General features: G+C 38.2%; 1 protein-coding gene across 10 annotated transcripts in view; it reads left to right on the top strand.

The window, feature by feature from the left end:
• Nucleotides 1-27,829, top strand: part of Chrm3 (cholinergic receptor muscarinic 3) — a 576,562-nt gene that overhangs the window by 372,628 nt on the left and 176,105 nt on the right. For 2 of the 10 annotated variants that reach the window (XM_045153520.1, XM_045153519.1), the window contains exon 4: nucleotides 23,432-23,500. The exons of 6 other annotated variants lie outside the window; for them this stretch is intronic. In XM_045153520.1, coding sequence (XP_045009455.1) covers nucleotides 23,451-23,500 — 50 coding nt within the window. In that variant the 5' untranslated portion in view covers nucleotides 23,432-23,450. Of the gene's footprint in view, nucleotides 1-1,751; nucleotides 1,819-23,431; nucleotides 23,501-27,829 lie in introns of all 10 variants that reach the window. 2 more of the 10 variants (XM_045153523.1, XM_045153525.1) reach the window with 1 other exon arrangement.

Below are 27,829 nucleotides of genomic sequence, written 5' to 3'. Positions count from 1 at the left end.
TTAAAGTAAAGGAGTAAAAAGAGAAAAATAGCTTCCTTCTGATGGAGGAAAGAGAAATAGATGCAGGGTTTTTGCCAACACCCAACAGGCTGTCGGGGTCCAGGCAGAGGATGGCTGGACTTCAGTCAATACCAAAGAGTGGCCTTGGCCAAGAGACATCAGTTGCCAGTTCGTCATGTCTGGTCCCACGCAATGGCATGAACTGAAAATAAAGGAGGAAAAAGAGAAACCTGCCAGCCCTCAAAAATGTGGAGGCAGGGCCGCATGGGTCGATGTCTCCAAGTCCCTCTTTAAGAGCACTCTACCCTGTCTGGCTCCTAGGGTCCCTGTTCAGGTGCCAGCCATGGGTTCCTGGGGCCTTGCTCCAGGTCCAGCTGTGGTCCCCCTGAAGGTGCCCAGGCAAACAGGGTGGGTGAGCACATGACAAGAGAAAGAATCACTCCCAGGAGTTAGTTGAACAGCTCTCTCCATTTATTGTCAGGGAAATGGGTTTATAAGCATCTGAAAGTGGGGGTAGGGTCCTAAGGGGATGGGACATACAAGGACCCTATGGGAACATTCATTCCAGCACATAGGCAATGGCGGGGGGTGGGGGGGATTCAGGTGATCTAGGGTCTCAGGGAGATGAGCTGAGTAAGGTACTGGCTGATAAAGAGTTTCCTAGGCAACTGTCCAAAGGTTACAGTACTATGGGCAGAGCCTAATTTGGAGAGGGAGTGGCCTCCTGTAGCCCAGGGTTCCTTAGCTGTGCCTGGAAGCTCAGGACCCTCTCCTGAAGGCTCTAGCCTGTGCCTGGCAGTGCCTGAAAGACAAACTGAATTTTAAATATCAGTGGAAAGAGCTGGGTGTAGTGGCATATGCCTTTAATCCCAGCACTCAGGAGGCAGAGGTAGGAGGATCCCTGTGAGTTTAAGGCCAGCATAGGACTCCAGAGTAAGTTCCAGGTCAGGCTAGACTAAAGTAACCTCTGCCTCAACCAAACCAAAAAAAAAAAAAAAATCACTGGAAAGAAAATATTTGAAAAAGATGGCTAGAGAGTAGAAAGAGTGCTTGCCACTCAAGCAAGAGGATTTGAGATAATCTAATTTCAATCTCCATGTGAATGTGAAAATGCAAGCATGGCCACACATGCCTGTATCCCAAGTCCTATGAGGGGCAAAAAGAATTTCTGAGATTCAAGGGTCAATGACAACAGCTCTGGGTCCAGCAGACTCCACCTCAAGGAAGGGTGCAGAAAGAGCAATAGAGGAGGGCACAGGAGCCCCTCCTGTGACCTTCACATGCACACATATGGAATGTATGCATCTACATCTACACATACACATACTGCACCACACATACTACACACACATGCAAAAGATATTTCAAAGTCTATGATAATAAAATAGGAATTCCATTCAAAAATCATGAGGAGGGATGGAGAGATGCTTTAGCAGTTAAGGTGCTTGCCTGTGAAGCCCAAGGACCCAGGTTCAATTCCCCAGTACCCATGTAAGCCAGATGCACAAGATACCACATGCATCTGGAGTTCATTTGCAGTGGCTGGAGGCCCTTGCATACCCATTCTCTCTCTTCCCCCCCACCTCCCTCTTTCTCTCTTACATGTGCATGTACTCTCTCAAATAAATAAATAAAAATAAAATAAATTTAAAAGTTAAAACAATCATGAGGAATGAATTCCTCAGGCATTTTCAATGATATACCCTCCCTGTAATCAAATTACTTAGACAGTTCTTTCTTCCTTTCTTCAGTTACCTGTTTTGCTTTTATCATCTAATCTTCAAATGCCATTTCCATGTGAAAACTTTTCCACCCAAGGTATGTGTATTACTATCATCTAAAACTGTTATAAGCAATCACTTCTTTTGTTGTACCCTTAAAAAAAGATGAAAGAACTCCTTTGGGATTTTTTCTACTAGCACCAAGGTGTGTGAGATACTCAATTATGTTTTGTAGGAACACTCACTGAAGTGATATTGATTGTAAACTCCCATATGCATTCTCAATGTTTCTCTAGGGGAAAATAAAGACAATGTTGCTGGGCTACAAATACTAGCACCCCAGTAAATTTCTACAATTTAATAGTTGTAATATGTTCTCCAACTTACATGTCATCTCAACCTGATTTGTCCTAGTAAATAAGAACAAGCATCCATCTAAATAAAATTGATATTGCTGGGATTGTTTTCATCAAGGCATTTTTACTCATAACATTTTAGATAGTGTATTTCATGTAATTCCATGGAAACAAAGAATTAGCTCAAAATGACAATCAGAGGCATAGGCAGTGGGCCAAATACCTGGGATTGGTCATCTCAGATCCAATTTATTCAATAATTTCAGCTATAAAACAGAAGCCCCAGCAATTTTACCTTCCAGAATTTGTGATGAATCGATATGATTTAAGTAAATTACTTAACATTGGAATGTAAAGCAATTTGAATATTTTAAAAAGAGGTGCTATAATAATATTAACACCACTTGAAAGGTGATAACACAAAATAGAATTAATTTGCCCAAGAGTACATTGGGACTATGCCTTACATGAAAAATGAAGCAGTGTATAGTCAATGACAACATGGCTGATGGAATACAAACATTTGCCCATGGTTCACTTAATGACCCCCACGGCCTGTTCCAGGTCAGTAGAAGCATTTCTCATGGGCATTCTCAAGGTCACTGAGTAGCAGCATCCTAGCACATGGGAAAGGAGAAAAAGCACTGATGAGCAAGTGTGGCAGGTGTGTGGCCAGGCACAGAAGGACAACCTGTCAGATCCATTCAGATAGCAATGGGGGAAAACATAGTCACAAACTGCTCTCAATTGCAAAGGGGGCTGGGAAACAGAATGCAGCTAGGTAGCCATGCTTCCAGATACTCTTCTGTTTCTACAGATGAGAAGAATTTTTCTCTTGATCTGTTAGTCTTCTGAGAGAGATTGCTAAAGCACACACCGGGCTCAAGGAAATGACCTACTTTTGAATTTATGAGCCTGTCTACAGTTTACAGTTTTGTGGTTTTCCTTTTATTCAATGAGGCTGTGGGAATAAACAGCTCATAAGATGACTTCCAGTTCTCATAATTATAAAATTGGACAATACCTGTTGACAAAATACCACCCTGCTTAAATACCTTCCCCAATTAAAAAGAAATACCTAGGGCTGGAGAGATGACTTAGCAGTTAAGGCACTTGCCTCTGAAACCTAAGAACCCTGATTCAATTCCCCAGAACCTATGTAAGCCAGATGCACAAAGTGATGCATACGTCTGGAGTTCTTTTGCAACAGCTAAAGGTCCTGGTGTGCCCATTCTTTCTCTAACTCGCTCACTCACTCTCTATATATATATCATAAATAAAGAAATAAAATACTTTTTAAAACTTTGAAAAAAAATAGTCTAAGAGCTATGTGGACTAGGTTTTGCATTCCATTTTCAAGTGTGAAGAATCATAAGGCAGATTTTGACAAGTGTCAATTTTATCCATTTATTCTAACCTTTTAAAAAAACTAATAGTTTAATTATACCAGTTTTTTTTTAATATGGAAAAATCCTAAAAGTTCCTAAGAGCTTGGTTAAATGTTATAATTCTGCAGTTTCAATTTTTTCCACTTGTTTTCAGCTATTATGAAATTCAGATTGGAATCACAGAGAACAGAATTAAGGGTCAGAATTAAGCATTAACCTTTTCATATCTTGACAAAGGAAATGTGAAATGAGATATACGTTTTAATCAATATTCACATTCACATATAAGAAGACAGACTATGATTATTTAAATTCCTTTTTTGTCCAGTACAATATTTGTTTAAAAGAATTACTTTAATAAGTTGTCTGAGATTAAAAAAAAAACTACAAAGGTATACCTCCTATGCATAGGACTAGAATAATCTATATGTCTATTAGTCAACTTGCTGTTGTCAGGATAAACTACCTGAGTAAATCAACTTCTAAAAAAGAAAGCAGTATTTTAGGGTCACAGTTTCAGAGGCTTCAGTCCAGGGTCAATTGGCTTTGTTCCCTTTGGGACTATGACAAGGTAGAACATCAGGATAGAAAGATTGCTGCAGAATATGTTGATCGCTTCATTGTGCCTGTGAAGCAAAGAGAAGAAATGAAGGGGTTCAGGCCCCTGCAAGGACATGCCCTCAGTGATATAACTCCTGACAACTAGGATCCACATTCTAAAGGTTCATTAATTCCCAATAACAGCATAGGCTAGAGAGCAAGCCTTTAGCATATACACTTTGGGAGCTGGCATATAAGATCTAAACCATAATAATATGCAGACTGAACCCCTCCTGAGGAGATTAACATCTCTATAACTTTGGGTAAAATGTATAGAAATACCATTGTAATTCTCTTTTTTCATGCGTATGAGTGTGGTGTGTGTGCATAAGTATATGTGTATTCATATACATGTGGATACACATTTGTATAGGTGCATATAGACTGTGTGCATGCATATGGGGGACAGTTTGATATTGGGTGTTTTCTTGATCACTCTCCATCTCACTTATTGAGACAGAATCTCTGACTTGATTCCAGAGCTCCCTGATGTGGCTAGTTTAGCTAGCCAGTGAACCCTAAGGTTCCTGTGCTTCCACCTCCCAAGTATTGGGATTACAGTCAAGTGCCACCATGCCTGATATGCACATGTGTTCTGGGCATCCAAACTCTGGCCCTTGTATCTGTGCAACAAGCACTTTACCCCCTGAGCCATTGTCCCAGCCCTCGTTTTAACTCTGTTATGGCAGGAATTATATCATTTTTGGTCACTAAACTATAATCCCATGATCTAAAAAGATAAAAAAAAAAAAAGAGGAGAGATGAGAGAGGAAGAGAAAAGCAGACATAGAGTTCTTATGTCCAAGGTAAATGAGTAAGTGAATGACTGAATGAATGAATGAACAAATAAGTGGATGAATCTAAGCATGAATGAGTCCTTATCTGGATCCTAAATTATATAAACTACCTGTCAACTGAGAAGATACTATTTAGCAAATGACCACTGTTGCTTCAAAAACAACAGTGTCTATTTATTTACCAAAATAATTTTTTTTTTTTTTGGATTTTCGAGGTAGGGTCTCACTCTGGCCCAGGCTGACCTGGTATTCACTATGTAGTCTCAGGGTGGCCTTGAACTCATGGCTATCCTGCTACCTCTGCCTCCCAAGTGCTGGTATTAAAGGCATGTGCCCCCATGCCTTAATGTGCCACCATGGCTTAACCAAGATAATTTTTTAAATTTTTTTGTTTATTATTTTTATTTATTTTTTTGAGAGTGACAGAGAAAGAGACAGGTAGAGAAAGAGAGAGAGAGAGAAAGAATGGGTGCGCCATGGCCTCCAGCCACTGCAGACAAACTCCAGCTGCATGCGCCCCCTTATGCATCTGGCTAAAGTGGGTCCTGGGGAGTTGAGCCTTGAACCAGTGTCCATAGGCTTCACAGGCAAGCGCTTAACCGCTAAGCCATCTCTCCAGCCCAAACCAAGATAATTTTTTTTAAAAGATGTTTCTAAACTCGTAAGAAAGATGTTCAAAATATAAGGAGACAATTGCCTCTACTGATCTTTTGAACATTATCACGTACTACATACCCATTCCTGTTGGAATGCAGGTGTCTTGAATAGTGTTATAGGTCATGCTGTGCTCATTCATTCACTTGTTCTTTCAGTATTTACTTATGCAAAACACTGTGCTTAGTACTTTGATGACAGTACTAGTGGAGCTTCTAGCCAAGAGAAAAGTACAGATCTATCACCAGCATTTAGATGTATGTAGACTGTTCAGCTAAGAGGCTCCAAACCAGTGGTGGTAGATGGGTCTCAGGAGATGTCTCTGGAGAGCACAAAGTGTCTTTCACCTAAGCACATAGAACCTACATATCTGCATGGTGCCTAGGCAACTAGCTGATGGGTTTCCAGTAATACCAGCCTAGTTTAACCTTCATGGTTTTGTTGGTAGGTAAGGGGTGATGGCATTGGTGGTCTCCATAGGCCTTTCAACACAACAGCTGCTAATGAGATATTTCACTGGGAGCAATATCATACTCCAACGAGACATTTGAAAGTTATTGGGACATTTTCAGCTTTCATAATGTCTAGAGAATCAGGCAGAGGTCCAGATTTCTAGATGTCCTTCAGTGTAGAGGACAGCTCAGCAAAGTAGCTGATTGTTCCTTTTGAAAGCTATAGGGACATTGTCATGTATTTCCCCTGCCTGTGCTCCGAAGTGCTGCTTTAGGCACTAGTATATTAAGTATATGAGAAGGTGATCCAACCCCAGTCTAGAGCACAGGACAAAGAGAACTATGTCAGAATCAGTGAAGACTGATGCTGTGTCCTAGGGGTTAATGCTAGCCAGTGGACAGTGAAAATGAATGTACTTCAATCTATAATTTTGGATTAAGTGAAAGATAACAGGGAGGAAGGAAGATGCTCTTTCATAATTTATCTGATATGGAAAAGAATGCCCATCTAATTCTCATGCTAAGATCACTAATGAATTTTAAACCTGCAGAGCCAAGGCTGTCCTGTCCTGTTTTAAAGGGATTATGCATTGGATTAAGGGAATTTTCTGTTCCATAAAAGTTTACATGAGCTTTCTTATTTTATCAAGTTAGAATTCTTTTTAATTTGCACTACACTTATCCCCTCTTTGTTTTCTTAACACAAGCCATATCTTATCAATGCTTCTTAACCCAGCATCTAAGTTATATCTTAGCAATACTTTGATAACCCTAGTTGCCTTCCAGAGGCAAGCCCAAGAGACTGGCATTTTGCGTTGTTTTGGTTTGGTTTGGTTTTCATTTTTCAAGGCAGGGTCTCACTCTAGCCCAGGCTGACCTGGAATTCAGTATGTAGTCTCAGGGTGGCCTCAAACTCACAGCAGTCATGTGAGAGAGTAAGGGTAAGAGAGAGAGAAACAGAAACAGAGAGACAATGAGAAAGAGAACTGGCACACCAGGGCCTCCAGACACTGCAATGAACTGCAGACACATGTGCCCCCTTGTGTGCATGTGCAACCATGCATGCTTATGCCACTTTGTGCGTCTGGCTTAAGTGGAACATGGAAAGTTGAACATGGGTCCTTAGGTTTTGCAGGCAAGCACCTTAACCACTAAGCCATCTCTCTAGTCCTCCTCCTAATTTTTTTTAAAGATAATTCATTCTAAACCACCCACTAATGTCATGATCAACATTCTGAAAAATTTTGTTTATCTTTAGTGTTTCAGGTAGGTCCCAGCAGAAGTTTATAAACCATTGGGTTTTATTTCAATAACACCATAAACCCAGACTTATCCAGAAGTGACTATCTGTGAACCTCCAATACCTGGGATATGCTAACCCTAAGCAAGCAGCTCCTTAGTTTTATGCTAAAACACTTCAAACTCTCCTCAAAACTTTGCTTTTATAGTATCTTCTAAAATGTGGCACTGGATAAGTAGCTCATAGAGGAAAGTACTTTTGCCACAAGCATAAGGACCTTAGTTTGGATCCCCAGAACCTACATCACTCAGCACTAGGGAGGTAAAGATAGAAGGATCTCTAAGACTTTCTGGCTAGCTTATCTAGCACAGTCATTGAACCCTAGTTCAAAGACAGATCTCTCCTCCCCATCTCTAACCCATCTAATAAAAATAAGGTACAGCTACTGAGAAAAAACGCAGCATGAACCTCTTGCCTCAATATGAACCCATAGACACATGTATGCACACCACATATATAAATACTCACAAAATAACCAATATAATAAAATGCTTGTCTGGACTCACAAAAGAGAAAGGACACTCAGGGTCTTCTGGATGAAAGTTGGTCACAGAGACAAAAGAAAGCCAAGAGCAAGGAAAAGATGCAGATAAAAAGGTAATAAACAGGAGCTGCTGTTCAGAGGGGCCAAACAAGTAGGTAGTCCCTGACTTGCTGTTATTCTCAATGACATGAAGCCTTTGACAGTCTTAATCACACTACAAGAACCAAGGAAATTGTGTAGCACACTTCATAAAGTTGTTCTAACTTTTGGATGTTTCAAAATTGTGGTAATTATAAAACTAATAGTACATGGAACAAAGAAAAAAATTAGGCTATCTTATTCCCTTAGAAAAACATATGGATGATGGTGTTATATTTGAAATTAATTTTAAACATCTACTTTGCAAACTTGAAACTATCCAAAATTTTTTAAAAAATAAGAATTTATCATTTCTCTTCATTCCCCAAAGTAATGTGCCTTTCTGGTCAAAAGATTCTTCAGTGCTATATACAGTTCACTAGATCCTGAGTACATAATCATTGGTTCTCCCAATCAGGTCAGCTCAGGCCCATGGCTGTATCTGCCCAATACTCATTGCAGTGTAAAGGAGCTTCCCTGTTGAGTCCGCAGAGAGTGGATGAAGAGTTCTGAGAAACTGGACTGAAACCAAATGCTACCAAAATGGAGATCCTGTTGCATAACAATTTAAAGCTCATACTGCAGATTACCTCTCTGTTAATAACTCTGAGTTTACTATAATTACATTTGTACTTATAGAATGGGCTTCTACCTTTGAATTCATTTCAGAGAAAGAACAATCAATGTTGATAGCAGGAAATGCATACTCCTAAAACGTTTGTACACACTGGACTACATATATGTTATGATATCCAGTGTTTTTTAAGGATGAAGTACATAATAGCAACTGAAACAATGATAAACAATGAAAGTGCTCAAAGAATAAACTGGATAGTACAGATAAAAATGATTTGGTAGAAAAAAATGGAGTGTTTTCTTCACAAACTTTTGAGTTCATACCCAAGAACTGAATTTCAGTACTCAGGGTTGGCAGCCTAGAAAAAAAAAATTCTCCTTACTCAGGGCTGCCTCTTCTCATCTTATTCATTCCCAAATTTCTTATATATCTTTGCAAAATAATTTTACATAATTTTTGCAAAATAACCTTATATAGAGATAAACTGTTAGACTTCATATTTGATTCATGAGAGAACTCTGAGATGTTGGTTATCACTTGAGTTTTTGTACTTGAGACAAGTGACTTGCAATCATGGCAGAATTTTTATAATTATGCATGGTCTATTTAATGTAATCCAAAATAGACCACATGCTTGCCTACAATCTTATATTTGTGGTTTGACAAGAAAAATACCATTTTTCTCTTACATGACAATTACACTGCAAATATTATTATTCATAGAGGACTTTAGGAATTTCAAACATAATGTTAAAGGATTTTAGTGTTGTAGATTTTTATTTATCTCCACCTCAACCATAAGTAGCTTCACATTAATATTTGTCCAAACTTTATTAGTTATTTATTCAATGTGTGAGATACTGAAAGATTAACTGTTTGCTATTTTGTCTTATTTATTGTATCTTAGTGATGAAGGTATATCACATCTCCATTTATAATATCAGTATATTTTAGAATGTCTATAAAGACGCCCTTATTCATAAGGTCTGTCTGATGGGCATGTACATATTTTATATGCCTGCCATTGGCTTTGTCTACTAGAAGGTCAATATAAACAATACACATTTAATCCTGTGCTTTCCTTACTGCAATGTTCAATAAACATTTGATAATTGAATGTTTAATGTTAATGCATTCTGTTTGCCTACCTCATGAAGTAGAGGAAAAACACAGGTACCTACATAAAATAGTAGTGACTTAAGTGCTTTGTTTAATATCAGTGGTATGAAGATGCTTATTAAATGCCTGACTCCTCCTAGGTGACTAGGTTACACAGGGTCAGTCAGCTTCAAACATCTCATGTGTGGTTAAGAAATCCAAGTTACTTTGTAGACTTAAGTAATTCCCACACTGTCCAACAAAGTGGCAATACATCTCAGCAGTCTGATGAACACATAACACTGTTGGTGGTAGTTGATAACACAGAGCCCTTTCCACACTTCCTGAACTCAATCTGGAGGCCCGAGGCTGGCTGTGCTGGACCCAGCAATGATGCACCACATATCAATCCTTTCTCTTGTTTGTCACCAGTGTAGCCTTTGGCTCTGACTATATCAAAGAAATACCCAAATAGAATGCAAAAATAAATTAGCAAGCTTAGGAGACGGCTCCATGGGTAACATGCTTGAAGGCCTGAATTTGGATTCCTAGAACCCACATGAAGCTACAGGTAGTCACACACCTGTAATCACTCTTTCTACAGCAAGACAGAAAGATAAGACATGAGGACAGGAAAACACTTAGAAGCACTCAGGCCAGCTAGATTGGTTGACATGATAGCAAATGAGAAGCCCTGCCTCAAACAATGTACAATGTGAAAACCCATATCCAAACCTGCCTCAAACAATGCAGAAGGTGAAAACCCTCATCTAAAGTTGTTCTCACTGCATGTATCATGGCTTGAGTGAACATGCATGTGCACACACACACACACACACACACATGCACACCAAATCATACATGCACAAAAGGTTTTTTTTTTAATGTTTTTTTATTTATTTATTTGAGAGAGACAGACACAGAGAGAAAGACAGATAGAGGGAGAGAGAGAGAATGGGTGCGCGCCAGGGCTTCCAGCCTCTGCAAACGAACTCCAGATGCGTGCGCCCCCTTGTGCAGCTGGCTAACATGGGACCTGGGGAACCGAGCCTCGAACTGGGGTCCTTAGGCTTCACAGGCAAGTGCTTAACTGATAAGCCATCTCTCCAGCCCGCACAAAAGGTTTTTAAAACAGCAAATTACCTACAATTTTTACATTTCTCTTTTTTATTGATTTTAGTGGGGCATAATAATTACACAGAAAAACAGTCTTCATTGTTTTCTTTTCAATACATGCATCTAATATACTTTTATATTTTTATGGAGCCAAATATTTATGTTTAATTTTAGCCTCCCACTGAGGGAAAGAGTAGGAAAAATCTTTCCTTTACCTAATAAAGTACATTCGAAGGGCTCTAGTTCTTGAAACTTTGAGTAAATGTTGCAAAACGTTTTTTGTGGGGGAGGAAGAGCCTGTTATAAGCAGTATTTTAAACATTTAAACATTTGTGTCCAAAGAATTGGTTAGAAGACATATTTTGTAGGTATTCATCTTCCTTGTGGCATCTTGTTCTGTACCTGCATGTTGCAGATCTTAGCACAAAAAAGAAAGAAAGAAGAGAAGAGAAAGATAAAACTTAGAATGTTGAATGAGTCAGTGAGTGCTCAACCCCACACCTCCCCCCACACACACACAACACAAAGTGACATGCAATGAGCATGACAATATTGTAAGAGAGACAGCACATGTCCTTGAAAATGGTTGGCATTGCTTATTGGAATATAAAGATAGAAATAGCATGTATGCAAATGATTTCTCTCTGTCCAACTTTATAGCTGCAAGACATTTCCTCTGGTGTCTAGCTATAGTTTGACTGGTTACTTTTCCTTTAACTAAAGATGTTTGTTAGTCTATTTACATTCTACTAGGGAGATAACCTGTACATCCAGGTTTATTGCTGCATTATTCACAATAGCAAGGAAATGAAACCAACTTAGATGTCCATCTATTTGAATGAACCATCAAATAGTCACACAGACACACACACACACAGACACACACACACACACACACACACACAGGAATTTTAGTCAACTATACAGAAAAATAATATCAGAAAAATGGTTAGAGTTATAAATTATATATGCTAGGTAACCCATGTTCATAAAGATAAAATTCACAGGTTCTGTCTCATATGTGGATCCTAGCTTCTTATTATGTTTGTAAGTATGCATGTATATAAGGGAGTGAATATGAGTATAGGCTGTGAAACTAAAAAGGAAACAATAAAAGGGGAAAAGGTGCTGGGGCATAATGAACACATATGACTTGAAAACACATGTAGACACAATAGGGGTCAGGAGAATAAGGGAGAAGAGAGGGGAAAAAAGAAGTAATGCAAACAAATGTCATAATGAAACCTAATACCATATGTTCTCTTTTAAATTTTTTAAATGAATTTTTGTCTATTCACATGTACTTCCTAGTACCATTCCTCTTACCTTCATGGCTATATACACAATTGGTGGTATGCCCCTCCACCCTGGCTACCCTTAAGATTTTGTCTTTATTGCAGATTTGAAGCAGCTTGACTATGATATTTCTTGCTGGCATTTACTTCATGTTTCTTGTGCTTGACATTTGCCAAGCTTCTTGAATCTATGCACTCTAGTTCTCATCTGACATGAATAATTACTTGGTTTCTCTCCCGCCCTCACTTGTCTGTCCTCCTTCAGAGTTCTCAAACCATTTGTCCATCAATGTTGTCCTGTTTGCTGATGCTCCTGCTTTCCCCCAGGCTTTCTCTGTCCACTTTTTCCTAGCTAGTCAATAACACCCTATTGTCATGGACCTTTCCTCCTGAAGTTTGTTTCAAATATGTTGCTAATCTCAGACACTGTATTTTTTCATTTCAGATATTGCATATTTATCTCAACAAGTTTAATTAGATTTTCTTACACCTAATATAATCATTTTTACCGCATTGGTATTTTCCTTTACTACCTTGAACATATTTGTGCTTGTAAGAGAGACAGAAAGCTTGTTGTATAATCAAGAAAGAGAGCTTTTGTAATGTTCCCATCTACTAATAATATTATCACTGTGTTATGGTGTTATGATTGGGTCCATACATAGCAGTGGATTGTCTTCTCCTTGTGGATAGCAAATTTCTACTTATTTACGTGGCTAAGAATTTTTAGTTTAATACTATATAATTTGGATCATAGGATCCATCACTAGGTAATGGGTTTTCATTTTTAACATTTTAATGACCATTTTCATACTCATATATAATATATTTTGATCAGAATTTCCTCCCATTGCTCTCTTCCATCATCTCCCTTCCATTGAACTCCATCTTTCCAACTAATCCCTCTTCAATTTGCAACTAGTCCCTCTTCTAATCTGATGACATATTATTTGGCCTTCTCCATCATCCATGACAATATGTTGATGGGCCCAATATTGTGCAAAAGTTGTGCAAGGAACAATAGCAGCTGTGAAATCACGTGAGCAGTGACCATTTTGTGTCTGGATGACAGCATTCCAAAGCACTCTTCCCCATTGTTTGGGCCTTGTGTGATTAATGCTTTATCTTTCTTCTGACGTGAAGCTTATTTTTAAGCTATGTTAGTTGGACCAAAATTCAAGTAAAGTAATAATATTTTGGCTTTGCTACTGAAGCCAAACCCTTTTGAAACTGGACCCAAGGTCCTGGGTGGCAAGAAAACTTAATGTTGTCCCTAATACTTTCTGAAGATTGCTCCCCTAGTTCCTTCCTGTGGTCTGTCCCTGGACTCATGTAGTTTCCTAACACATGTGCACTGACCTGTTATACCTGAAGATTTCTGCAATTCTCCCTTTATAAAAATACTTTAGGAGCTGGAGAAATTGCTCAGTGGTTAAGGCACTTGCCTGCAAAGCCTAACAACCTAGGTTTGATTCCCCACTACCCCACATAAAGCCAAATGCAAAAGTGGCACATGTGTCTGAAGTTCATTTGCAATGGGTAGAAGCACTGGCCTACCAATTTATTCTCTCTTTTCCTCTCTTCTTCCCTGTCTCTCTCTCCTTAAAATACTTTACTGAATCACACATGCTTAGAAGCCAGAATACAGCCTGAGTTTCTTGGGAACACCATCCACTTCCTCTAAGACAGTGTGTCCTTTCGGCCTTCAGCTTACCACATAGTCTGTATTATCTGGCCATTGTGCCATTGCCTGGGGATGCTCCTGTCTCTGCTTTGCCAGTGCTAGGATTACAATCATGTACTACCATATCCAACTCTTTGTTTAACATGGGTCCTGGGTGTCAAATTCAGGTCCTTATGCTTGCAAGGCAAGCACCTTACCAACTGAACTATCTCCCTACCCCTGGAACCCTACCTTTCTTTTCAGCTCCCTCCCTTATGGCAGTCTGCCCTGCCATCTCTAGCTAACTTGGCATCCTAGACCTCTCATCTCAGTCACTTCAATTCAGCAAGAACATGAGCTATGCTTAAAGTTCCCTTCCCTGACTATATATGGAAGTTCTCTGCAGGCATTAGACTAGGGTGATTCCAGGAATTGCTTTACTTGATTCTTTTCTCCTGAATATTTCTGCCCTGCATTACCTGCTGTCCAAAGTCTGAACACCATTGTTTCATATAATTTATCCAGCTCTGTACTTGAGCCAGAAGAGTAAATTCCATTCCTCTTATTCTGCTGTGACCACACACAGGATGACAATTTACCCTTTCCATTTCCTTTGATCCTGGTTTACATGCTCAATAAAAGATTTTGAATGCCTTGTCTTCCAGGAGAATTGATAAATGATTTCTTCTATAGGTTTGAAGGTTTTTTTTTAATCTTCTTCCTACAATATAGCAGGTTACTGCTCTATGTCATATTATTCATTAATGGTTACAAGGTACTTCTCACTGAACTATAAGCTTCTTGAAGGAAAATATATATTGACATATCCATGATATGCCCTTTCTCCTTTCTCCATTACACAGATCAAAATGTATGGAGCAGAGAAAATCAATGAAGTTCAGTTGAATGAATAAAGTATCTCAAAGGGCATTTATAGCATGCTCAGATTAGTATGTGAGAATTGAGTCTATGGTTAACATGATGAACGAGTTACATTCATTACATATATATGCATTCATTACATATATACATTTGTACTTTCTTTCCCCCTCCAGACTTTCTACACAATTTTATCAGTGAGGAGATGAGAGAATAACAAGAATGCTCAATAAATTTGTAAATGACACCAAAATCCAAAGGGAGCCATAGTCTCATAATATAAGTTTAGAGCTAATTATATCCTCAGCAAGTAGAATGAGTGAATGCCAATTATGTAAGCAAAATTAAATTAAACTACAAGATATTAAATTTTACAGAAAACAAGCTACATGCCATAGAAATGGTTGAATCACAAGCTGAAAGTCAACCAAAAATGAAATTTTCTATTATAAGATACTTTGTAAGAATATAAAAAATAATTATTCTTTCATATTCATAATTGTTAAATGCTTATAAAATTCTGTGACATTTTTGAAGTCTGTTAATGGTAAGAACATTAGAAAATATAGGTTAAGAAGAAAGCTATTAAGATATTGCAAAAGGGCCCTGGGAGGAAACCTTATTCCCTTTTGCTTTTTTATTTTTCTGAAAGAACCAAGTACATATATGGAAGATCATCATGCTGTAACAAAGAAAACATGCAGACAACAAAGAACATCCAGTACCTTAAACTGAAACAAAGACATTACCCTTGGCATTGGGAGTACATAAATGAAAACATGACAAACATTCCCATTTGGGAGGGTTTTGGTGGGTACTGCACTACAAAAGAATCCCTGGCATTAAGACAGGTCTTTTGTCTTTCAGTGTATGATAAATGTGTAATATAATTTAAAAGTGATTATTCTATGAAATATTATTTCAATTTCACAGTTCTAGGTAAGGAGGTCAGGTACCTAATTAACAGAACAGTCAATGAAACTATCAATGCCTCTTTGATTTTAGAATAAATAGAATGATAACATTATGAATATATAGAGATACTTTTGGGTTTTGTTGTTTTGTTTTGATTGAGTGTCTCGTGTGTCCCTGGTGTCCTCGAATTTGCTATGTAACTGAGGATGACCTTAAACTTTCTGATCCTCCTGCCTCTACCTCCAGAGCACTGGGATTACAGCTGTATGCCACTACACCCAGTTTTATCCAGTATTAGGGATCAAACCCAGGACTTCTTGCATGCTATCAAGCACTGTACCAATAGTGCTATATCCTTAGCCCTATAAAAGTTCTTTAAAAGAATTTGTGGGCTGCAGAATGGTAATGGTTACTGTCTGTGGCTTGTCTCCCTGAAAATGTACTTCTGTAAACTCACATAAATCCATTCAACAGTAAGAAAAAAAATACCTATTCATTATTTCCATGATGTATAAAACAAATAATCTAAGAACTTTACCCTCTTCTGCTCTTGTCTCCTTAAATTCTTATGGGATAAGATGGATAATTCCTTCCCCAGTAATCTGTTACCATGGCACACCTGTTAATGTGTTTGTTTCTTATAGATTTCCATACCTGTTTAAGTATTTCTAAGTTTATAGGACCCATTGAGAACACTGTAAAGAACTGGTTCTGGTTAATATTACCCTTGGCTTGAAGGAAAGTCTTCTCTTCATTAGAACAGAAGGAAGAGAGCAAACACAAAAGAGGACATTGGAGGAGCTCCCCCCCTGAATTGCTCTTCTTTGTCTGAATTATATGGATAGGCCAACTACTTGGAATATACATATTGGGTTTGTGATACAGGTGTGGGTGAAACAGCAAAATGGAAGATACTTTCTGTGGAAACTCCCTACTTTTTTGAATCTCTGTTCTCTTTTCTGTGTGTTTGTCTTGGCATAGTCACCTTTGCCTTTCTGGAAGGAGGAAACACCCTATCAAAAGCAGCTCATGAGCAGAAAGAGTTTATTTTGGCTTACAGTCTTAAGGGAAAGTTTCATTATGATATGAAAAAGATGGTAGAACAGAGGCTGGGCATCACCTTCTTGCCATAACAAGTCGAAAATAGCAGCAGAGAGTGAGCCAAAATCTGGCAAGGAGGAAGCTGAACTATAATACCCCAAAGCTTGCTCCCAGCAAATCACTTCCTTCAGCAACGATCCATACTCCCAAATGGCCACCAACTGGGGATAAAGCATTCAAAACACACACGTTTATGGAGTATCTCTCATTTCAACCACATAGTATGGATTCATAATGCAAATTTTCATAACTGAAAATATTTATGTTTGCAAATAAATCTACAACTATAGGAAATGAGCTTGGTGCATTTACACCAACATTTACCCAATATTATAATTTTGGAAAAAATATGATCTAGGGCTGGAAAGATAGATTAGAGGTTAAGGCACTTGCCTCTGACGCCTAAGGACCCATGTTCGACTCTCCAGATCCCACATAAGCCAGACACACATGATGAGGCAAGCACAAGGTCACACATGCCCACTAGGTGGCACAAGCATCTGGAGTTCGGTTTCAGTACCTGAGACCCTGGCATGCCATTTCTCTCTATCTTTCTCTCTCTCTCTCTCAAATACATACACACACACACACACACACACACATATGGTCTATTCTTTAGCCATTGACCATCAGTTTAATCACTGGACAAACTCTGAACAAGTAAAGTCACTTTCCACATACTCAAACAAGAGTTTGGACCATGGTAGCAGACCTGGCCTTTAGTTGGAAATAAGTATGATCAGGTGAAAGAATTTATCATGTGGTTGACAGACTACACCTGAGACAAAATAACAGGACATGTTTCTTGACACTGCAACTTAGAATATTCTAAAGACTATTTTGAGACCCAAATGGGATCACAGACTTAAACAACCTGGAAATGGAAGGAAACTCAGGGATGCTCACTATGGTTCCTTATTTTAGAGTTAACAGACTACCAGTCTTGGCATGTTTTAAGTAGAATATCCCAGAATTTATTCTGTTGGCAATACAATTTGGCAACCCCAGTCTTCTTGGGACTTATGCTGCAGAGCCACCAAACCTCTTCCTGGATTCTCTCTCTACTGAAGAAGCCTAGCATACAGCCTCCATCCTCTGAGCTTCTCCCTGGTGCCCCAGTGCCCCTGTGCCTTGCCTGCTGCCCAAGAACTCATTACCATGGCAATAAGTGCAGTTCAGGGTCAATCCTGGTTAGTGCTTCATTACTTTCTAGTTACAAAATTTATAAGGCTAATTGTTCCTATCAACATAAAAGGAACCTATGAAGAATTTATGTGAAGTCAGTGATATGAGACAGATATAAACTGGACACAAATTTTTGGACAAAAGATTGGTAGCTTGAAGTTTTGGGTGTTGAAGGCATTTGATTAGCAATATAAATTTAAAGTCAATTCTTCCTTACACACACACACAATGGATTTATAGGGGAAAAAAATTCCTGATTTTTATTTTTATCTATTTGATTTTATGTAAGACTGTAAGAACCTGTAAGAAAATTTGAGCAATCTGTATTTTCAAGGTACATTTTAATGGTCAAGTTGAGGGAATCAACCTGCCATTGAAGTAAGCTTAATGAAATGGATAGTCTCTTAAAATTAAAACAAGAAATGAGAGCAATGAAAAGAAACTATAGACAGAATAACAGATAATACAGAGATAATTGACATGTGTGTACTAAAATACTAAAGCTATCATCAAATTTTCATCAAATATGGAACTATCATAAGTGGTTAGGATCCCTAGTATGGCTTGAATTTGCAGTGTCCCCTACAGACACAAGTATTAGAACACCTGGTCCAGAGCCTGTGGTGTTATTTAGAAGGTTGTAGAATGTTTGGGGGCTGGGCTGGCAGAGGTGAATCACTGGTATCAATCCCACTTGGAATTTTCCTTCTTCATCTCACTCTCCATTTAAATCCTAGACTGTGGTGGTTATTTGTGGACTGATGTCAGTGTCCATGGACCCTTTAACTTTATACCATTCTGTACCATGCTTCTTCATGTGAGCCAAGCTGTATCCTCAGGGGGCGAGGTCTTCAGAGCACGTGTCAGCTGGCATGTCTGGGTTCTTCCTTAGCTCAGTTGGTGCATGGGTAAGCAGAGGGGATTCTGATGCATGTGGTATCCCCTTTCAGGAGAAGGACAGGTGTAGGTGGTCAATGAGTAACAAAGAACTGGTGCTATATGTAGCTGGCTCCTTGATAGGTTTCACAGGGCTTTGATCCATCCTGTTCTGTTTCTCCCTGGGTCTGACCTCAAAAGTCACAGGCACAGACATTGATGTTATTGTCATGTCTGATCAGTTCTGTCAAACCTGGACCCAGACTTACCTAAGAACCTTAGTATCAAAGTATTAGTTCTCATAAGACAAGAGAGCCACAAGATGTTTTTAGCTTTTAAAATGTGAATTTTAGTAATGTTCTTACTGTCCTATTCAGCATGTAGAACAGTTGCATAATCTCCATGTTCCAAAAGGGGTCATGACATTCTGCTGTTGGCTTTGTTGCTGTCGCCCTTGCTCCCTCTACATCACTCAGTCACCCCATTGCTTTTCTCACCAGGGCTTAGAATCACTGGGTTATGGCCCACCTGTTCCTGTCAATATGTATAGTCTGACTTTTTCTTTCTTTTTTTCAAATTCATGGGAACTTTATCTTACTTTTTTAATGTAATGCTATTTTATTCTTTTTATGAAATACATTTTGGATTGTAGAACACACTGGTTACTTATTCACAAAAGCTCTGTGCTTTCCATGTTGTACCTCAGCTGTAGAAAATTCTACCATACTCAGTGAGAACAGCTGATGTAGGGCATTCTCAGGCTCACTATCTTTCATTTCCATGGGTTATTGCTCTCAAAAGGAAATGGGTGCAAGTTGGTGTATGAGAATGGGGTCTAGGTGGTGTTGGTGTTTGCCAATTTGCATGACTTGGTAGTCCTCTAAAAATCTTAGCTTGATATGCAATGTCTGGTTTGTGACATGGCTTATGTATTTTTTCATAAAATGCTCATCAACTACAAGCCATCACTTCAGTGAAATATGAAAATAGATTTCATTTGTAGATGAGGATATACACAATAAGTATGGACCTGCCTCAGAAAATGGAGTTCCAAAGGAAGCTGGATACCAGGAAAAACATTCCATCAAAATTTTAGGATTTGAGGATCTTTACTTTAGTAATACAGTCCACCAATCATAGAGAATGTGGGAAAGTAGGAATTTGGGGATAACCAAAAAAGGATCACAATATCACAGAGAATGGAGGGGTAACAAGCTAATGATAAAATATACAGAGAACCATTGAACTCAAAATAATTAGCATGGATAATATTTAAAAAATCACAAACACATTCATGCCTACCTATGATAAAATATAAGTGCTCACAGAAGAAGTCACATTCAGGTAAAATGCTTTTCCTTAGTTTCCCATGTGACATGATGTTTCACTTCTGGTGGGTCAGTTGCCTATGGTGTTTTATTTTACTTGTTATCCATATTGAGTGAAAAACATCTACAATATTGATGAAACATAGCTCTGGACGTGTCTGTGATGGTGTTTCCAAAGAGGATTAAAGAAGAAAGACCCATCTTGAGACACAATTCATAGACTGGGGCCTAGATGGAATGAAAGAAGAAAGAGGCAGAACATAGGCATATTCAATCTCTCCTTCTCTCTCTCTCTCTCTCTCTCTCTCTCTCTCTCTCTCTCTCTCTCTCTCTCTCTCTCTTTCATGACCACATCTGCCATGAAGTGATTTGCTCCTCTCATCATGCTTCCCATGATGGACTGGATTGTTTTGATCAATTATCAAGTTACAGTGACAAAAAGTCTGACTGAAGTCCCTAACCTGTCAACATAAGTATCCTGTCTGTGCCTTCTGGATTTTGACCTCATCTACTATGTCATTCAATATTGTATCCCATGTCTTTCTCCAGTTTATCACCCCTTTAAGTTCTTACATCTTAGCTTTTGTCTTTTTTCACCTGGATAATGGGAATATTGTCCTACTGTATCTAGATCTCCTGGTTTCATGATCTCACATTGCTTCCAGGGTTGTCTCAAGTAGAGAAAACAGAAAAGAGGAAAATAAGCTGTTGATATAGCAAATATACTCCCAGGAGACACTCCAACAGAAATGTTATCCTATAAGCACAAAGACATGTCATTATGTTCATTGCAGCTTTGCTTGGGGCATAACTACAAGGTCGCCTAAACATCATGGGCACTGACATGATAAGATTCATTCCAGTGTGTATGTATTATGAGTCAAGTATTGACAGATATTTTCTATAAATCGTCTGAAAGTAATATTTCAAGTTTTGAAAACTATAAGTCCTCTATTATAACTTTTTCACCCTATTCTGCATCAATAAAATAGCTATACATGAAGAGTGTGATTATGTTCCAACAGAATTTTTCACAAAACAAGAGGGTATCAGATTTGACCTACCAGCTCATAGAGGCAAGAAAAGATATCCACAAAGTACATTAAGATCAAACAGCATACTACAGAAATATCCTATCTTTATGGCCTTTTCTTTCTATATGGCTGTTAAAAAGACAAATATACAGATAGACAAAAAAAATAGAAAGATACAAATATAAATATAAAAAAGAGACATCAATTAAAAGTACAGTATGCATAAAAAGAAAACTCCAGAAGAACACACATCAAATGTCAGCAGGTGCTTTCACAGAGAGAGATTAGGTATGAAGACAGTTTCCTTTTATCTGTACAGTGTATACTTCCTACTTATCTAAATATTACATGATAGTCTAACATATTTGCATTATAGGAAATCATTAATGGATAATCTTCCTCATGGATTCTATGTTCAGTTTGATGTCCTTTCATTCTGTACTGTCTATGGGCTAGGTTCTTAGATATTTGTTGAAGAGTTGAGAAAAGTGATAAGATGCTCTGATCTCACCTGCTGGTGAACTACCCTCTTAGACAATTCTCCCACTTCCACAGATTAGCATGCCTACTAGGATTCCTCTCTTTCCCAATAGCTCTTATTGAGCTAAATAGTTTTTATTCCTGCCTTTCTTCCACCAAAACCCTATTTGTATTCCATATTCCCAGTCAGATGTCCCTTCTCTGTCATGTCTTCTCATCCCTTAAATGCAGAAATTGTTGGAATGTTAGTGTGTGTACACAGATGATCCCTAATTTACTGTGGTTCCCCTTTTAATTTTTCAGGATATGCATTCATTAGAAAAATTACTTGAGTTTTGACTTTTGTGGTAGTTTGATTCAGGTGTCTCCCATAAACTTAGGTGTTCTGAATGCTAGGTCCCCAGCTGATGGCAATTTGGGAATTGACTCTTCCTGGGGGCAGTGTACTGTTGGGGGCAGGCTTATGGGTTTTATAGCTACTTTTCCCATGCCAGTGTTTGGCACACTCTCTTGTTGCTTTTGTCCATCTGATCTTGGTGAGGAGGTAATACCCACCCTCTGCTCATGCCAACATTTTTCCCTGCCATCATGGAACTTCCCCTTGAGTCTGTAAGTCAAAATAAACCCTTTTCTTCCCCACAAGCTGCTCTTGGTTGTGTATTTTCTGCCAGCAATGTGAGCTGGACTGCAACAAGTTGTGACTTTTGCTAGGCTTTAGATGTCACCATTCCATACTCCCAAGAAGCTGGGCAGTGGCTGTAAACCCCTCAGTTGTAAGAGGAAATAATCTCTCACCTACATTGTACTGGGCTTCTGAAAGTACTCAGAAAAAGCAAAAACAATTTTGCAGCATCACAATGTAGAAAAATATTATTGACCCATAACCTGCAAGAAGGTCTGCTTCACTGCTGAATGGGTGTAGGTGATCTCAACATAATTTCACTGGCCAACCCAAACATTATATGATTCATCAGACAGTTCATTCTATCCTGCGACTTTACAGCTATCGTCTTAATAAGTGTTCTCAACTATTAGCCTAGTTGGTGTTTATTTACACCAAATAGGAAAAGGTTGAGAAGAATGCAATGGCTGGACTGATTTAAATGCTGAATTCTGGCATCAGGAACACAAGCTCCTAGTTCATGGCACAGTCCTTGGTTTTCATCCCAATTCCTTTGCCTCGTGGCCGTGCTGCCAGGAGTCACACCTAAACCCACACCTAAGTGAAAACAAGGAGACAAAAGCTTTCTATTTCAAGACATGCCATAATCCCAAAACTCAGGAAGCAGAGGCAAGAAGATCACTGCAAATTCAAGAGCACCCTGATGTACATAGCGAGTTCTAGGCCAATCGGGGCTATTATAATAAGGCCCTCTCTCCATTACATTTTCATTCAGAAAGTCAAATCTTCACTAGATGTCTTACATTCTGCTGGTACCTCACATATTCTCCCTCTGCTACTATCACTCAAGACAAATGAGGTGCAAAATCTAGTGCTTCAGTCACTAGATTTGCGGGCATGACTGCAGCATACTCCGTTAAAAGAATCTCTGCCTGGCCCCATGATGCACACAAATTTTCTTAGAATCATAAAATGATAAAAAGATAAACAAAGACCATATGCTGCAATGTTGCTTTACCCTTGTCAGATTGGGATATGATGAGGTATAGAGATAATATCAAAAGGTTAATAAAATATGAAGTTAGACTGGAAGATTCTATTTTGTTCCTCTGCCCACTATTATTATTATTATTCAACTTCTCAGAACATTAGTCCTTTCAGTAAACTATGATAAAATACAGAATAACTCATGGGCATTCTGAAAGAACTGAGTCAGTTGACATAATGTGAAGCCTATCACCTATGTACTCCATGGTCAGCCTGCCAGAACTTTTCTTTACCAGTCTAGATGAGGGAGTCAACTTCTTGAGGCTCTGTGTCCTTGACAGTCATTTCTGGCTTGAATTCACTGGTGCCATTGTTTTTTATACAGGTTTGGCTGTCATTGAGGTATGAACCAGGCTCTACCAGTGTATTTAAACAGTCAGAGGAAACACCCTAGGTAGGCTCCTTACTTAGAAAGATGTAAGTAACAGCAGTTTTGTTGGTAAGTCATGAAAGCCATTTGGTCTCTCAATGCACTGAAAAAAAAAAAAAGAAAGATTTGTACAATCGGGGTGTAGAAAAAGAAAATTCAATGTAGGAACCAGTGAAAAATGAATTTTTCTTGCCAAAATCTTTGAATAAATAATTTTCAGTGAAATGATTTGGTCCTCAACAGTGACAAATATTCCAATAAGTAATGCTTAAGAGATGGCATTGGGTTTGAGAGTAATACTAATCACCCTCCTCTCCATCAGCTTTTTCCACTCATAGAAAGATTTAGTGAAGTCCCTAAATGTAATCATCTGATTCCCATTTTGTCCAATACTTACAGTAAGAATGGGAAACTTTCCCTTCACAGAGGAAGAAAACACTGTCTATCACTATCGGATATTTCAGACCAGCTAGTCTGAAGTACAAAAACATAAGGATTTGGGGAAAAGAATTTTCTTAAATCTCAGAATACCACAATTTTGGAACCCTTCCTCTTATTAGAGAATTGAGATCTATGATCCAAAAATAAATGAATAAAACAAAGCACCAACCATATATTTATTCATTCTTTATAGTTAGCCAGTCGTTTTTGAGATTCTCTTGTATTAAAACTTTGCAGTTAGTACTATTTGATATTTTTCTGTACATAGCTTTTTTTTAATCTGACCCATATCTTAGGAACAAAGGGTTTATTGCGCTCTTTGAATAATGGTTTTTTTAATTGAAAAAGAGTTCAGAATAGTTTTGAGTATGACTAAAATATCTAACATAATTTTAATGTTGACAACCACATTAATAATCTTATAATACTTTTCACTTATTGCTAGAGATTTAGTTTGACATTTAACATTCTCCCATTTCAAGAATATGTGAACTACATCTGAAGTACATCCTTGCACAATTAGGTCTTATTCTCAGATAAGTACTTATTTGGGAAATTCCAGTTTCCTTTTTTTATATGTAAGACATTCAAGTTGTAAAGAGATGCAAGATTGTCTGTGAAAATTCTTCCCCTGATGGAGTTTGCAATTTTCAAAACTTCACCTAAAAAAAAATCTGTTATGAAAAAAGTTCAAAAAACAGATTACCTTTTGTAATATGAATACAGACATCTTTTGGGGTCTCCTTGAAAAGAAAGTACTTGAGCTGGTACTGAAAGCTTCCCTGTCTCACTGCCAAACAGCAGTTGCTCTTTCCCCCAGGCAAGTAAACAGACAGCAAACACCCAAAGCACGTTGGATCAATTTCCAGTTTACCCTGCCTATCTGGAGAAAGCACAAGGTATTGCTGGGGAGAAATTATAGAGTAGCATCCTTTCATGAGACAAATTGGCATGTGACATCTGGCACCCATCACCCTGGAATCTGGGACAACAGAGGAAAGCCGACTATACCCTAAGGCTCGGGGCGCCTGAGGCCCAGGGCGCCTGAGGCCCAGGGCTGCTGAGAGAGGAGTGAGTTTTCTTTTCAAACAAAGTGACATTACAGGAAGATAACTTTCTATAAAAGTCAGATTGGACTATAATGCAACCTTGTGGAAACTATTTTTTCATGAGGTTGCATGGAGTGCATGCATACATGCATGTTGATATGTGCGTGTCCACATATATGGAGGGCAAAGACTGATGTCAGGTTTCTTCCTTAATTATTGTCCACCTTATTATGGAGAGACAGGGTCTATCACTGATCCTAGAGCTCGCAACTGGGCTAGTCTAGCTAGCTATCTTGTCCTGGACATCCACCTGTGTCTGTACTGAACTGACATTATAGGCACACACCACTACAGAGTGCATTTACATAAGTTCTGGGGATTCAAACTCAGGTACTCATGCATAATTAGTAAACGCTTTATCAACTGAGCCATCTCCCTCAGACTCCTCTTTTGACATCTTGATTAGAGGTCTACTAATATTCCCTGATCTGAAGTTCTGCATGTTTTAAACGAGAAATATAATGGGTTTTAATACATCTTTGCTTTTATTTGTGCTTATTTTTGTCTTCTCTGTTGAAAGAGGCATCAAATGATGTCTTGATCTTCATGGACATTTCTTCTTTTCATGAAAACATGCTGTAGTGGTAAATGCACAGACTTTGAAACCAGACTACCTGGGTTTGACTGCAGGCTGTGCAATTTATTAACATGGTGCTTCAATTTGTCCATCCACAAAATGGGAATATTTAATGGCATGCAGAATTATTACAAGGAAGGATCATATTATTGCAATATCCCTAAAAAGTACTTAACATTCATTAAACATTATATAAATGCATTCTAAATAAATATTTAAAATAGAGTACAAGTTAATAAAGAGGGTGATACTATGATATATATTCTCACACTGTCAGCATGACTAGTCAGAATTAGATGCCATACTCTGTATAGCTCTTTTCCCTGGGCAGAGAGTGAGCACCTCATGGAATTGTTGGAGCAAAGAACAAAGGGAAGGAGAGGAAAGAAAGACTGTCTCTAGACAGTGATCCTTAAAATGAGGGTCATGCCAAGAACCTTACCATATTGTGGAATAATATGTACAGCATCTTTTCTCCAGGAGCTAAAGCCACATTTCTCTCAATAAGAGCATGTTGATTGCCTGCTACTCTGCAGAAGGCTGTATTCTAGGAAAGGTTATTAATAATAGAGAAATAAACAATAGGAAAATAGAATACTTTCCTAAAAATAAACAGTAGCTCATCTAAAGAACATCAAGCCAACCCAACATCAGCATGAAAGACACAAATCTCATAGCAGAACACTGCAGGAAGTTAGTCCATCTCAGTTTTTAATTGTTTTTTATTCATGTTTTTTACATTTTAAGTTTTTTGTTTGTGTATTTGAGAGCAACAGACACAGAGAGAGAAAGAGACAGATAGAGAGAGAGAATAGGCACGCCAGGGCCTCTAGCCTCTGCAAACAAACTCCAGATTCATGCGCCCCCTTGTGCATCTGGCTGACATGGGTCGGGGGTAATCGAGCCTCAAACAGGGGTCCTTAGGCTTCACAGACAAGCGCTTAACTGCTAAGCCATCTCTCCAGCACCCAGCTCAGTTTTAGAAAAATATTGATCATATAAACACAAGTTCATTTTACTTCAGTTGTACACTGCCATTTTCAAAGTTTTTAAATAGAAGTAAATTTTGTCAGTAACAGACTACATCTATGATAGTGTGTACCATCTACATACTTAGATGTGGATATAATATGTTGTTCCACCTAGGTTTGCGCAGGTACACTCTGATGCTCACACAAAAGCAAAATTTCCTAATTATTAATTGCTCAGAATACATACCAATCATTAGTCACTCATTCTGTATTTGATCTATTCTTGAAATGGATGATAAATCTAGAAAGTATAATTAAGAGAATTATTAAAATTCATTTAGAGAACAATTATGAATGACAGTCCATGAGGAATTAAATGAGGGTGGTTCCTAACTTACTCATTCAAAATTATGTCTGTGTGTAATTTATAAATATATATACTAATATTCACATATATATGTGTATATAAATATTTGTTGAGGTTTCTCAAGACAATATAATCAAAAATATATGAATTGCTTAGTTATAGAATGAGATCAATGTTTAATTAGTTCAGTAACTATTTAAAGTGAACATTATTCCATAAATATTTATTCTGGAAATAGCTCTTTGGGGTATGTGGTGTGTGGGATTCAACTGATTGAATGCAATGAAGATTTCAGGGAGATAAACTCATGGAATCTATCATATTTAAGTAAATAAATGTCAAGCCCCAAATTTGGGAAAACATAAAGTTTTGTCTAAGGGAATGAGGGGAAGTGGCTAGCATTCCAAGGAGGAACAAAAGAAAACTTACCCATTCTTTGCACAGACTGCTTGTCAATATCAGGCTGACTAGTGATTTGTGCTATTCAGATGTAAATTAAGTGCAGTAAAACCAAAGAAATGAACATTCATGGTGAGTTCACTGTATTCTAGGTTCTACTCAAGGCATTAACCAAAACTTTGAATCTTCCAAACAGCAAAAGAATACATTTCTTGACACCTATGTAAGATGCACTTGGCCAATTTTTTTTTAATTCAAAGGAGTCTAAGAAATATAAATGTAGGTTTGATATTTGGCTACCTACACCATCATGGCCATGATAGCATTTCCCTGAACTCAAAAGTTATATAAAGGACTGATCTCAAAACTTAGAATGGGACTACTGGATTTAGCATCGTGCATACCATCTCTAAGAATTCTTTACATTTTTATTCTTTACTAATCCTTTACAAAACACATGACCATTGTGTTCTTTTCTGCCACTGTGAC

Source organism: Jaculus jaculus, chromosome 6, assembly GCF_020740685.1.
Source record: "Jaculus jaculus isolate mJacJac1 chromosome 6, mJacJac1.mat.Y.cur, whole genome shotgun sequence".
NCBI classification, from domain to species: Eukaryota; Metazoa; Chordata; class Mammalia; order Rodentia; family Dipodidae; genus Jaculus; species Jaculus jaculus.
Note: the sequence above shows the minus strand (reverse complement) of the source record. Positions and strands in the feature narration are given on the sequence as shown.